Genomic DNA, 14894 nt, shown 5'->3' on the forward strand with positions numbered 1-14894 from the left:
TAATCTGGAGAAAGAAAGTCCCAGAGGCAATTTCACTTGTTGAAGGGTTATTTATAAGGAGGTGCCTAAAAAGCTCGTCTCCGATTTCACAGGGAGAAGAATTAGAGGAAATTGAGTCCCATTTCGGTATGAAGCTGAAGGCAGGCAAAAGGAAGAAGTGCTTTAGGGAGAACTGTTAATGATGAAATAAAGCTCCATGAAAACCTGGATTTTTATGGCTTTTAGAAGACATTAACATCACCTACGCTGCTTCTCTTAGGGAAACCACCGCACAAATGCTCCAGAGAGTCTTTTTCACATCCACTGCTGTGGACCCGGCACTGTACCGGGCACGGGAGGCACAGGGGCGGTCAGGAAGTGGGGACGGTCCCGTCTCAGCGCTGCCGCACTAGCTCCGGAGCCCCGAGGGAAACACCAAGCAGCCCCACCGCAGAGTCCTGCCCGCTCCTCTCCCGACGCCCATGCTCAAAGCCAGCAACAGCGCTTGGAGGACGCCGTAAGGGCCCTTGGGAGTCAGGCAACAACAAGACCATGAAATCACACGAAGCCAGAATGCCGAAGCCGTCACCACTGCGCACAGGTCCTGGCTCAGTGGGTATCACTGGCAGCGAATGACCTGGATTCATAGGCGATGAGGCCAGGTCAGACAGTGCCCTTAAAGGTGGGCTGGGTTTGAGTGAGTAAGGAAAGCGGGGCGTCTGAGCACGAGATGAAGCAGGACGCAAACGCGGAGGGGAGGCCTGGCACGGAGACGCCCGTGAAAGCCGGGGGGATGGTCTGGGAAGCGCGGGGTGGAAAACTGGAGAGGAGGGAGGGCTGGCTTTATAAAGACCTCTGAACGCCAGCCAAGCAAGCGAGGGTTCCCTGTGCGGGGAAGGAGCAGCCCTGAGCGCGTCTGCTTCGGAGCCGATGCTGAAAGCCGCGCTTCCTGCACAGTGGCGCGGCGTGGGCTGGGCCGGGCTCAGGATGGCGAGGGTCTGCCCCCCACCCCCACAGTCACAGTGGGACGGCCGAGAAGGGAGGAAACACAGGGCGTTTAGTCACTGAATTCATGTCACAAAGGCGTGTTAACTCTGTGCTCTGTGCCGCGACGGGAGTGGGACACAGTCCCTGTCCTCCGGGGCCAGGAAAAGGGAGGTGGACAACCGCGAAAATGGTGGCCAGTGTGGACGAGCGTCTGCTGGGCTCCGATTCCCAGAACTGCATTTGCATAAGCCGGAACTGCAAGGGAAGGTCAACATATAAACAGAAAAACCAAGTCTCCGAAAACACCACCTCATGGGTATCATGGGAGATTCTGATTTTTCCTGACAGTTGAGTCATGGAAAAGTGTAGAAGCAAATATGCCTGTCCCCACTGAACGGTACCAAGAAATAAATATAAAACAGACTTTGGAAAAGAGAGAGGAGGCCTTTTTTAGGACAGAAGTGTTCCCAGATTTCATCTCCTGCCATAACTGAGGTGCCCTCACAGATTTCTCACTTGCCCACACATAGGTATTTAGAAGCTTTCAGAAAATTCATCACCTCTCCTTGATATACTTTTTGTTTCCTTCCCTTAATTTAATTTTGATTTAACTTCCTCTTGTCACTGCTCGCTTACAAACCACGGCCTCCGTGTCTGGAGGCAATTAGTGCTATAAAGGGCCCCGCCACGCCTTCATCTGGGGACCCATTTATATATATTTTCTTATTTCAAGAGGTAGAACTAAATGCCTGGAACTCCAAAAGTTTCCAATCAACCATCACATTCTATTCTTTGGAAAAGTATGCTTCTCTCCACAGCTAAGGAGAAGACATCAAACTACGTATTCTGCAAGAATATTTCCTTTCCACCTGTATAAAGATGGATTGTGCTTTGGGAATCCATTTGCAAAAAAATGGGTTGAGTGTGTGTGATACATGCTTAATAGCAATAACATTAAAAAATCTTTCTACCATTTAAAATTAAATGTAATTTCCTTATTACTTTAATGGAATCCCTTGGAGTTGAAGTATTTAACTAGTCCCTTCACATCCAGTATTCATTATATAATTCCCTCCTAATATTAGGTGTATTAGGTATGCAAACTGCCCGCTGACAGAATAAAAACATGGTTCCCTGAAACAAAAACAGGAGGAAGACAAGGCGGCTCGATTCAGAGTCTGATGATGGCTTACAGATCCCCCCCAGTTCAGACTTACAGGCAGAAGCGCCACGAGAGCCCTTTACCACCTCTAACCTTCTAGGTCATGTTTGGGAAAAAAGTATGAATTGCCACATCACTAGGAGAAAATCCGTTTGAGCTTAGATTCTTGACATTTGTCTATTGCAATGTTAAATTGGGGGGGGAGAGGGAGGGAGGGGAAGAGAGGGAGGGAAGGGGAGAGAGAGGGAGGGAGGGGGAGAGAGAGGGAGGGAGATGGAGAGGGAGGGAGGGGGACAGAGAGGGAGGGAGGGGGAGAGAGGGAGGGAAGGGGAGAGAGAGAGGGAGGGAGGGAGACAGAGAGGGAAGGAGGGGGAGACAGAGGGAGGAAGGTAGGGAGGGACGGGGAGAGAGGGAGGGAGGGGGAGAGAGAGGGAGGGAGGGGGAGAGAGGGAGGGAGGGAGGGGGAGAGAGAGGGAGGGAGGGAGGGGGAGAGAGAGGGAGGAGGAGAGAGATGGAGAGAGAGAGATCTCTGTCCTATAAAACCATCTTAAATAAAAAGGCAGAGCCGCGATGCTCTAGGTCCCACCGTGGAGAGGAATCCCGGGGCCCTGTCTTTCAGGCGCGGACGGGCTGCAACGCAATCCTGTCTACTGCCGGCTGTGAAGCCCATCCTAACCCACAGATGCTTCACACACACAGGCGAGCCCTGGCGGGCTGATGGGCTGACACCTGGCCAAGTCACGGACTGTCGCTGCACAGCCACTGCCCAGGTCCCAAACCGACACCCCCCACCCAGCCCTCCAGCCCTCCCACGTGCTGGAGACTGCCACTGGCTGAGCCCACCCGTCAGCGAGCGCAGGGGAACCCAGCCACACCTCCCAGAGGGATCGGCAGGCGGGGGCAAGGGCAGAGAGGGGTCAGTGAGGGCCGACGACCCGCTTCTCCCCGCCCCAGCTCCACGAGCACCCCTCAGCGGGTGTCCCCCCTCTGCAGCCCGTCAGGCTCCTGTGCTGCTTCTCCTCTCTGTTCCCACGCATGGGAGTCAGCGAGGCCCACCTGAACGTCACCCCTTCCACGATGTCTCCTCGCAACCCCACCCAGAAGTCAGCTCTGCCCTCTGAGTTCTTCAAGTTCCGCTGCTGAAGACCCTCTAATGGCATGAGTCCCTCTCATCCTCACGCGGTTCCTTATCAGTACCTGCATAAGCATTTTATGTGTCTGCTTGCTGGTTTTCTGTACGTTTTCCATGGACTGTAAACCTCAGGAAAGCAGGGGTTCTGTCTTATCTTCGCTCTATCCCCCAGGGCAAAACCAGCGCCCAGCCCGCAGCAGGTGACAGTCCCCGGGTGAATGACCACCAGTGTGTGGGCGGCCAGGTGAAGACCTCGCTCTGTGTCTATCCCAAGCAGCGACCCGGGTGCCCTCGGTGCTCCTAGGCTCCCCTCCGACACTCAAGCCGGTAACAAGCACCTGCAGTCTGGGGAGACTCTGCGGCCCACGGGGAAGAGGCCAGCAGCTTTGCAGGGGGTCTCGGGCGACCCCCACAGCCGCCCTCACCGGCTGTGCGGCAGAGCTGGGCCTTGGGGACGAGGCCCTCACTGCCCTGGGCCCCCAGCAGCAGGGGGCTGCCTTCTCCCCCCCTCACCGAGAGGCCCTGCCCTCGGGGAAGCCCACCTCCCACGGCGGCCAGGGCGGCGGTTTCAGAGGCCGGGCCCCTGCCCCATGGGGCAGTTCTGGAAAGTCACCTCCGCTCTGAAGTTCTCCGTGGGATGGCTACTGAATGAACAAATAAAGAGAAGAACAAAACAATGTCCCAAAGACAGAAAAATAACTATTAAAATACAGAGGCACAAGTAAATCTGCATTGGAAGGTAACTGTTGACTTAAAAAAAGAAGAGTCTGGTTGGGAGGCAGCTCTATTCCCCCAAGAGCTAGCCAGGCCCTCCCAAATGTCTGTGATTTACGGCCCGAAACATGCCCCTGAAGACCGCAGATGTCCTGACGACACGCGGGGAGAAAATGACCAGAGGTGCGGCCTGTGGGACCGCAAATGGGGCGCAGCTCCAGCGCCCTGGGACGGCGCTCCCCGCACGCACACCCGTGCGGTCCCGGAGCCCGGGAGCGGGCGGGCGGGCAGAGGCCCAGGGCACAGCCCCGCCATTGCTACGCCGTCCCGGGCAGGACCCAGAACCTTCCGAACCCCGGCTTCTTCGTCAGCACAGGGACCTAACTGGCGGGAGAGTCAGCTCAGTTAGAAAGCTTTCCGCCAGCGCCGGGCAGAGTAGGTGCCCAGCAAGTGGTAGCCATTATTGCCGTTTATTATTTTTTAGAATGACAACCAGAAAGCTACGGCATCAATGCAACATTTGTGGGTGATTTTCTTACACAGGTTACGGGAGTCTGAACTGCAAATCTGGCTGAGTTACAGGAAAATTGCTCCTTTTCAAAAGGTCTCACCGCAGACCTCCTTTAAATAGGGACCCCCTCCGTTGTGCGTTTAAAATGTAATTAGATACTGCTCACTCATGACATTTTTCTAATCAAAAGATATTAATATTCCATTTCCTACTGCAGTATCTCAGCAAAAACTCATCTTTCGAGAGCTTTACTTTGTTCCATTCTGCTTTTCATTTCAGAAGTAATACGTGCTCATTAAAGAAATTCAGGATGATTGAAGCAGAAAAATCAATCGCCCCGTGTTAACATTTTTAGGGTACTCCCTTCCTATCGTGACTTCCGTACCTAGAGTCTTTTTTATTTTGTAAACACGGGCTCAGGTGTACCTGGTTTGGGTCGCAGTTTTTTTAACCTAACCTGATAACACAGCAACTCTTTTCACGTGATGACACACCTTCCGCGTGCCAGGCCGCCTACCACGCTCTGCGCCCGAAGCCGGGCTACCGCGTGCCCGTGTGAGCCGCCTGTGGCCGCTGCTGTCACTGCGACCCTCGAAACCGTCCCCGGGATGACTCCTCTGCTGCTGCTGCTTAGACTCAGAGAGCCCAGCTCCTTCTAGAAGGCACCTCAATATCCACAGTCATTTTCTTCAGTTTCGCTTTTACAATAAAATCCTTAGTCCATCTAACTTTGTATTTTAATGTGTGTATTGTAAGAGATAAGTACCTTAAAAAACCCACCCCTTTCTCCCACCCAAGTGCTAACCCATTACCCCCAAGCCGTCACTGAATAAGCCTTCTTCCACCGAGCGCCAGCGCCTCCTTCCGCACGACCCGCGTCACACGCCCCCCTGGCCTCATGGAAGGGCCCAAACACGCACACACTGCTTTCGGCTCTGACACGTCTTGATATCTGCTAAGGCTGGTGCCCCCCTCCAACCCACAGATTCTTTCACTCGTCTTCAAAAACTGATGGGCCATTTTCACACATCTGTTTTCTAGATGAATTTCAGAATTACTTCTGAGGTTCCTCTCAAAAAAGCTCTGCTGAAATTCTGACTAGAGCTGCACGAAATCTACAGATTCGTTGGGGAATAACTGATGTCTTTACAACCGTTTGCTCCCTCCTAGGCACACAATGTTCCTCTCTGCGTTCAAGTCTTCCCTATCTCTCTACAAACTTGAGAGGTTTTAAGAGGGATATTCACATGGGTTACCCAGGCTGTGTCTAGAAATGCTTTGCCATTACTGCAAACGTTCTCATGAGATTTTAGGTGCTCACCAACTAGATGCAGGATGGCCACCGACTGGTGTACATTTCTCCTGCACAAAGGCTCTGGGGACCCGGCAGCCTGTGGACCATGGAGCTCCTCCCGAGGTCCCTGCCCACTGCCGACCGAGAAGCGCCGCTGGCCCCGGCGGCCGGGTTCCCTGTCACTGACACGCACACGCCTCTGCCCACCTCCTCGCCAGTTCCACCCGCTCTTCCGGACTCTGCCCTCACGTGAGAGCTTTCCTGACCAGTCCGCCCCTCTTACCACCCCCATTTCTACCTTTCTCCAACACCAGCAGGTTCTAATACATTTAACGAGAAGTTAGGGATGTTTTACTTGTATCAATATTAGGATACCCAATTTTTTTTTATATTTGAGAAAAGGTTAAAAAGGAAATGACTCAGGTGAATTTTTGATCTTTTTGCCTTTTAATAGATTATAAATTTGAGACAAATTTGGTAAAAATGTACTGTTTATTCAAATTAGTGATAAGCTCGGAACAGCCTAAATATCTTTCAATAGAGGTTCAGGCAAATTAATTGTGTGATATTATTTTTAATGTTATGCCGCCAGGTAAACGGGTGACACAGAACTGTATGTACTGACACAGAAAAATGTCCATAACACAACAGCATCACAGAAAAATTCTGCTTGTTTAACAGGAAAAATGTCGGGAAAGATATACACTAAATTCTAACAGTGGCTTTTCTGGTCAGCAGTATTATAGGTAAACTTTAATTTCTTCTTTATTCTGTTTAATGAGCTCTTAGTACTGTACTTTAACAACCAGATTTTAAAATTAGTCAATCTCAAAAGCATGTCCCACTGACAGGAGTCCATTATAAAAATATACAATCACTATTAAATCAGATACATTTGTGGAAACATGCCAAATGACAACTTTGAAAAACAAGCTCATTTTTTCACCTAGGTAAAAATTTCTGAGGACACGGGGACTTAGGGCAGGGGAGGAGGGGAAGAACACAGAGCACTGATCGGGTGCTAGCAAAAAGCAATCAGAAATATATTCTGGGACTCTCATGAAAGAGTACCGCATCATGAAACCCTTGGTGAAAGGCCATGAAAGGTCCTTAAAGATTATCAAGCCAGAGCCCCTCATTAAACAAATGAAAAACGAGGGGGAAAAATGAGCCAAAAACTAAAAAGAGGGAAGTTCTCTAAAGTCACATAGGTTAATTAATGGCAAAGTCCGAGAGTATTCATAATTCAAACTTATGCTTTTAAATTATTTTCTCAATTTCTCAGAGTCAATACTTGCTGCTATCACATCTACTTAAGACTAACAGGCAAATGTTCCCTTTACAAGGGTTTTCTTATCATCTGTCTAAGAGTAAGCAGAATGGCCCTGACGGGTGTGGCTCGGCCACTTGGGCATCGTCTCCGAGGGTCGCGGGTCGGATTCCTGGTCAGGGCACACGCGTGACGTGCGGGTTCAGCCCCCAGTTGGGGTGCATAGGACGGGCAGCTGATCAACGTTTTTCTCTCACGTTGATGTTTCTCTCCCTCTCTTCCTCCCTCCATCCCCCTTTCTCTGAAAAAATTTTTAAAAAATTTTTAAAAGTAAACAGGAATTTGTATAATAATGTGAAATGAAGACTCTCTTGGGGGTTGAATATAGTTCATGGCCCCATAACGAAGTTCTGACAAACAGGCATATGTTATACGGTGACAAGGAGCTGGCAAACTAGTATTTATAGACTTTGAGACCCCGAAAGTTGGGAAGAAAAAAGTGTTATTGAGTTTAAATACGACTGTGCTACAAGCTTTTCACATATGAGTTACAGGAGTTCCTTCAACACACCACACTCCCGTCCTTCTGGTTCATCCACCCTCTCTTAGGCTCCGAAGGGGCCTTGAAACCTAATATGTTTTAAACACATTAAGTTTTCCATAATACAAGCCATAATTAACCATTGTAAGCTTTGCTGATACTTCACCCACCAGAGGGAGCCCACACAGATGTCCATGTAAAAAGAAACCTCAAATATCAAGTATGAATTCTAGAATATTATTCACAATACAATCACTTAATAATATATTTCTAGCTCCCAGTAAGAAAAATTAAATGAGATCAGGTATGTAAACTCTTCAACAGAGTTCCTGACCTGTAGTAGCAGCTCAAAAATAAATTGACTTCCCAAAATTTGTATCTGGAGTATTACAGCCCTCAAATAAACAAACTGATATTCCGACTTTTACTCGAGTTGATGAGAGCGTGGTCCTCGGTATGCTGGCAAATCTGGTTCTCAAGTTTGTGAGGCAGACCCAGACCCGGGACAGGAAAAAAATGCCACCCCGAGGAGACATGCTTCAGCAGCCTGACCCTAGTACATGATACAATGAACTGTTGGTGACCTGCCAACTGGAAACTGAGGAAGGGAACTCTGACCCAATCTCGGTTTTTCTTGGCATGAAGAAAACGAACTGACTATCCCAGGGAACCATGCTTCTACAGTATGTGATAAGATCACTACCACTAAGATGAGTTTCTTTCAAGAAGACAGACGGCATGCTGAGAAGACGGGACTCGGTGTGACAGCCTGGCATGTACACAGGCCCTGAGGAGTCACGCGGTGGCCTTGGCCTGTATTTCTCCCCAGGCGAAGGCAGCCCAGCCCTGTGTTTGCAGGATCTGAGAGGCAGGCCTCGGATCTCCACGCAGCCGGCTGACCCTTGAATAGAGCAGGGGTGAGGGGCGCCAACCCTGTGCTCAAAAATTCGGGTGTAACTTTGACTCCCCCAAAGGTAACTGCAGTCATCCCCATGTATCTGCAAGAGATTGGTTCCGGGACCTCCCCCAGACCCCAAGATCTGCAGATGCTCCAGTGCCCCTGTAAACGGTGTAGAACGGCCAGCCCTCCGAATCCAAGGATTCCTCACCTCTGATCGGAAACACTGTTTGCTAACTGAAGCCTGGGGGTACAGAATCAGGGATTTGGAAGGCTGGCTGCTATTTATTTTCAAAAATCTGTGTGTAAGAGGACCCATGCCGTTCAAACCTGTGTTGGTCAAGGGTCAACTGCACTGACCATCTTATCTGTAGGTTCAGCTGCGTCCAAGACCTACATGTGGCCACACTGGGGAGCCCACTGGGTGCCAGGCTTGCTCTCCGGTCCCCACGAAGCACTGCCACTGGGAGTTACCCACCTCGTGCCATCTTAGCGAAACCCCAACACCCACCGGCTCCTTGGGTCTGTTCTCTGCTGTTTAGACAGGAAAAGAAAGCATGAATAACTGGCATTCTATCCTAACTCTGACAAAGATGTCACTGTGATATCCGTTACCGCTTAACTTTGCAACCAGGGCACTGGGCGTTATGTTACCCCTTACTCTTTCTAACCCCCAAAATTAGGAACATAGTTGAGTGCCCCTCCTAAATACCCCCTTCATCCGTCCGCTCCTGCCCAGTCCCACTGTCGCTAGCTCACTGGCTTTCCCCCAAATGGCTGGAACAGCCTCCTAATGAGCGCTTCTGGGTCAGTCTTGTCACGCTCCAAACGCATCTTCAACGCTGCCCATTATCCTGAAACACAAATGTGACCCTTTCCTGCCTCGGCTTGCAAAGCCCAGAGCGTGAAGGCCAGACCCCTCAGAGCACTGCTGACCATGGTCTCACCCAAGGGTGGATGTGACGGGCCCCTGCAGGCCTTGGGAGGTGACGGCTCGGGCCCCTACAGCACAAAAGCGTCCACGGCCTCCGTGTAAACAAGCGAACACGGCTGCCCGCCAATAAAACTTCACTTAGAACGGGCAGCGGGCAGACTTGGCCCGTGGGCCCAGGTCGGCTGCCCCTGCTCCAACCCAAGCCAGCACAGCCTCCCCCCCCCCTGCCATTCTTCCCGCACCCTGGCCTCGCCCAGGAAAGGGCTCCCGCCGCCGGTCCTGTCTTTGACCCCGCCGTCACCCCGCCAGTGTGCACCGGCGCCTGCGCCCCCACTGCCCTGAGGTAGGACCCAAACGCAACTACGAAACACGTCCGCTGCACTGGAAAGTAAAAGCCGCTGTGGCTCTGACGTCCGCTCCAGGTGTAAATGCGTGCCGTGTGATACTGAGGAGCGATGTCCAGGCCCCGGACCTAGGAGGGGCCCCGGACAGAGATCAGTGAGCTCCAAAACTGAAAGCGCACGACCCAGGCACCAACATTCATCAAAGCAACATTTATTGGGTGTCTGTGTCCCTAGAACCTACCAGTTCAGTGCTAAACAGCACAAAGTCTTTGTCTCCATGAAGCACGTGTTCTAGTAGGTAAATGATAACTAAATGGATACCCGACATGGGAGATGATGAAAAGGACAAAGCAGAGTAAAAGACAGAAAAAGGACGCGGCCTTACACAGGGCAGGCGAGGAAGGTCTCACTGAGGCCACCCCTGAGCAGAGCCCTGAGGCTCACGCCACGCAGCACCTGGGAGACAAGTGTTCAGGCCCCGAGGTACAGAAGTGCCTGGCGGGGTGGGCGCGGCAGAGGCGAGGGTGCAGGAGGGGAGTCGGAGCGAGAGGAGGTGAGGTCAGAGGGGCCGCAGGACCAGACCACCCAGCTTTGGGTCACTGCAAGAACTCTGAACTGCAGTCAGGAACGCAAGATAACCAAAGCCTAAGAAAATGAAAAGAAGTGACATTTAGCCTTCACAAAGGCAATGTATATATAATAAAGGGAACCTCATCTGCTCACCTACTCTGAATACAAAATCCCAGCGACTCAGGGTCTCTATTGCCTCATCTGTGAAAACATCGTTGTGTAACAGGAAGCCCCTGCAGTCACCTAGTCTCGGCTCTCAGTCTCACCGCCGTGGGAGCTGAGGCTCAGGAAGGTCACATGGCCTTCCCAGTCAGTGGCCAGCCCTGAGCTGCAGCACGCGGTTCCTGTGCCTTTCATCGGCCCCTGCTGCCCCTGGACAGCTGACAGGGGTCTGCTTTCCCTGGCCTCTGTAACCTTTATATGTAAGAAAACGAAGAGCTGCCAGTATGAGGCACCCCCAGACACATCCCGCACCCCAAGTCTGTCATTCACAAACTCCCACAGTCCAGCTTTTCATTCCCCATAGAGTTGAAGACCACCAGGCGGGTAAGGTGACGGCATGTCAGGCACTGTGAGGACGGCTTTCGTCGGTGTTGCTGCCCAGCGTCCCTTACTCCATACATCTAGAAGGGGCACCCCTTTCCCAAGGTTCTGGGAGGCCAGCAATCACAGTATCCAACCCACCTATCTGAGCGGACACATGACCCGGGCCATCTGAAGAGCCTTATCCCTCTGATGCCAGAAATGAAGGTTCAGGATCCAGGCAAAACCAACTAGAGCCCTTGCCTGGGGTCGTATGGATAAGAGCTAGAGAAAGACGCTCCATCCCGTGTTTCCCAGCTATGGGAGCCACAGCTCTCCCGTTGTGCTCAGGTTCCCTTACATTGCTAGGTTACTGTCACCTGCAACCAAAAGAATTCGCACTCCTGCAGGCACCTGCACACCTTTCCTCATTGCATCTGCACAGCAGCTTCATAAGGTTGTTATTACTCTATTTAAGGCTAAGTATCTCGCCCAAGTTCATACAGCAAAGGCATTCCAATCCAGGTCTTTCCACTCTAAATACCATTCAGTCTCCACTTTTGAATTCGGTATTATCTTAAGAAGAAGACTCATGGCCATTCCAAAACCAAAGAACTGAATTTTTGGTTTAGAATTATTGTGGAAATTAAAGGCCGGAGGATGGCCGGTGGGATGCGTAATCAATAGCATTGAAGCCCCTGGCCTCTACTGCAGGCTCTGTCCCATGCCCTCAGGTAGCAGGGCGCCGGGCCGGTCGTTCCACTTACCCGGGTGTTCGTTTCCCCACCTGTGAAATGAGACGCCTATACAACATGAACTTAAGACCCTTTTAAGTTTGTAAAGGAAAAAGCCCATGGGTCAGCTTTAGGAATACAGGGTCTGTGTTTAGCACACGTCAGGTAAGATGCCAAGCAGATTTCAACTTGACTGTCAGGCCCCATAATTGGTAACGGCTGCCTGGGGCGCAGGGCGGCAAAGGATTCTGAGCTATACAGATCTGCTGGGAAATTCGCAGGGGCTTCCACGGTCACGGGGAGGAAGAGATGGCCCACACATCTGCCAGAGAGTTTCACCTTGCCAGAGGAATGCTGCCATCTCCCCTCCGGAAGCTCCGGAAGCTCCAAGTACCTGCACGAGGTTTCCACTGATTCCTTCCTGCACCTCCTTGGTTCCCCTCTGTGAGCAAGGGATGAAAGTAGAAGAAAGCTACGCGGTTAGGAAACACAGCTTGGCCCCAGTGATGGAAAGTCTATACAGCCTAGGGGTATAGACTAGGGGTGAAGGCGAACAATAATCACCAGTACAGTTCTTTACGATATACACACGGCCTCATAAGATGCTAATAACCTGCTCATCAGTTAAGTAGGATATTATCATGCCCATTTTATAGGAAGGGAAAATGAGACTCAGGTAGCAGGGCTTGCCCAGGTCACCCACTTCTAAGTGGCAGAATCCAGATTCAAATGCAAGTCCTCCAAATCCAGACCTTACTCTTCTCTCCACTCCCAACGCCCCCATTAGTCCCAGTCCAAGTAAGTTAACTAATCAAGCTCATACTGCAAAGCGGTATATTCATCACTGTTTGGAGTTGTTCAGATATAAGTTCCCTCCCCCCAAATTTGAAAGCTTATTCCCATCCAATTTGTTTGAAATTTAATGGGCAGACACGCACTGAGTATATAAACCGAGCATAAAAGTGACCGATCGCCACATCTTTGTGCACGCCCTTCTCTTAGCCTGAGAGGCCCTTCTCCACCTTGTCTTCCAACCATTCCTCGTTCAAGATTCGTTTCAGGAGTCACCCCCTCTGTGAAGCTGTTCCCGGCACTCAGGAGCAACGGCACACGCTTCCTGTGTGCCCTGCCCAACAGCTGCCAGGCTTTATGGCGCTTGTTTGGTTCATGTCTGTTTCGCCCACCAGTCCTTTCGAATTGCGTCATTCTAACGCAGTGCTGGTCAGACGGCAGGTGCTTCGTGGATGGTTATTGATAGGCTGAATGGCTTCCTCTGGTCGATCTCCCTCCCCCGATGCCCAGATATTCTGAGCAAACTGCCACTCATTAATTCACGCAGACATGCAGTCGTTAAAAAATATCTGCATGTCTGCAAAGTACCAGGTGTTGAACTGTGTGCCAAGCAGGAGTGGCTTTACCAAGAAATTAATGAAGTTAAAAGCTTCAGAGCCCCTTACTTGCGCCTCCCAAAGCTCTGAACCGTTTTTTGCGAGTTTGTATTTTCATTTCTTAAAGGAGACAGAACTGTGTGAGCATCAACCTACAGAGAAACAACATCCACCCTTGGTGCCGAGGACACAAAAGGGAACAAGGCCAACTTTATCGCGCCCCGTACACAGTTCAGTGGGGAAGACAGACGACCATTTGTTCGTGTTTTGCTTTGTTTTCCCCATGCGACAACCAGACACTAAGCAGTGCTGAGCGCAGCACTGGCGATTCCCCCTCCCTTACGCGGAAGGTCCCTGCTCTCCCGGGAGAAAGCCCGCTGTGTCCAGGGCGCAGAAAGCAGTCCACGTAACTGTACCACAGGGTGTTCGTGAAAACTACCCGAAACCAGGCTCAAACGGACCTACAGGTCCCTAGCGGGCGCCCTAATCTACCGCGGGAGGCCAGGGGCAGGGCGGGGGCGGCTAACGCGACCTCTGGCCTCCATGCGGGGGGGGGGGGGGGGACGAGCACGAGGCGGTTCAGCTTTAGAGGCAAATACACTGTGGCCAGTGCTGCGACGGGGAAGCCAAGGGCCGTGGCGACACTTCCGCGGCGCCCCAGCCGGCGGTGACAGCGAACTCCCCGTCCCACGGAGCAGTCCCGGAGATTTCCGCGCGTCTCTCCACCCGCGTCCCCAAGACCACGCTGCTTCCCAGAACCCCTCCCATCAAACGTCCCCACTCTTCGAAGTGAGGCTGCCCCTTCCCCGAGGCAGCTGTCGGCTCCCTGGGACCGACTCTCCTGTCCCCACTAGAGACCACTCTTCCCCACGCGCCTCTTTCACACACTGCTTACGGGACAGGGTCTGGTTTGGGGTCCGGGGTCTGCGTCGCGGGTCCGCCCCCCCCCCACCGCCGGCCCGCCGTTTCCATAGCAACCAGCTCACCACTTCGCGCGCCCGGCAAGAGAAGTCGCCCTTGGGCCGGGGGCTCCGGCGGAACAACTCGTCGCGGCTGCCATCAACCCCGCCGCCCACCGCCACTCCCAGCGCTTTGTTCCGCGTCTTCACGGTCTTGACGCTGGCCCGGAACAGCAGAGTGATGTCCACCGCCATGACGACCCGCACCTACGGCCCCGGCCCCGGCCGGCCCACGTCAGCAGCCGGCGACCAGTTTGCGCAGCCGGCAGCCGGAGGGCCGGTCCGGCTCTGCGCGCCTCCGCCCGCCAACGGCGACGCGAGAAGAAAGGTTCCGGCCTCGGCTGGGCCCCCGCGGCAACAGGAAAAAGGTTCCGGCCCCCGCGCGCGCCGGGAAGCCCCGCCCCCGAGAGCGGACACCTGTGCCTGCAGCGCGGGGGTGCCCGGGGCCCGGCTGGCGGCGGTGGGCTCCGGGCGCGAGAGGATCGGGAAGCCAAAAGGCTCCGTCCCTTTTCGTGGCTGCCGCACTGCCTGAGCCCCGCCCCGCCGCGCGCGTTGCGGGGGACCGAAGGCGACCCAGCCTGACTTGTGACCCCAAGGGCCCACCGCGTGCTGGGCCGAAGCTCGTGGTGACCATTGGGGTGCAGTCAGTGCTGCGGCCGAGCAGGTGTGCACGGCACGGGGCTTCCGCTGCTCAGCCTTCCAGCACCGGGGAGCGCGAGGGGACACGTGCAGCGCGGCGTTGCCCGGCCCCCCGGGAGCCACGCCGATCAGTTACCGTCGTTCACAACGCGACTGCTGTCGTCGTGTTTGCGGCGAGGGGCCCTGGAGAGCAGGCGTCGCTGCCAGAGGGAGGCGGCTGGAAGGACGACTGAGTTGCTCAGACGGAGACGGGGGCGGAAGCCTGTTACCGACCTCTGTTCACCCGGGATGTGTCGTTTTTAATTAAACGGTTCTA

General features: G+C 53.0%; 1 protein-coding gene across 2 annotated transcripts in view; it reads right to left on the minus strand.

Annotated features, from left to right (window-relative positions):
• Positions 1-14160, minus strand: part of STX18 (syntaxin 18) — a 96141-nt gene extending 81981 nt beyond the window's left edge. For both annotated transcript variants that reach the window (XM_090267085.1, XM_090267084.1), the window contains exon 1: positions 13967-14160. In XM_090267085.1, coding sequence (XP_090123211.1) covers positions 13967-14134 — 168 coding nt within the window. In that variant the 5' untranslated portion in view covers positions 14135-14160. The remainder of the gene's footprint in view (positions 1-13966) is intronic.
• Positions 14161-14894: the final 734 nt, after the last annotated feature.

The sequence above is a fragment of the Furipterus horrens genome, unplaced genomic scaffold (genome assembly GCF_987537825.1).
Source record: "Furipterus horrens unplaced genomic scaffold, mFurHor1.1.pri manual_scaffold_2, whole genome shotgun sequence".
In the NCBI taxonomy this organism is placed as follows: domain Eukaryota; kingdom Metazoa; phylum Chordata; class Mammalia; order Chiroptera; family Furipteridae; genus Furipterus; species Furipterus horrens.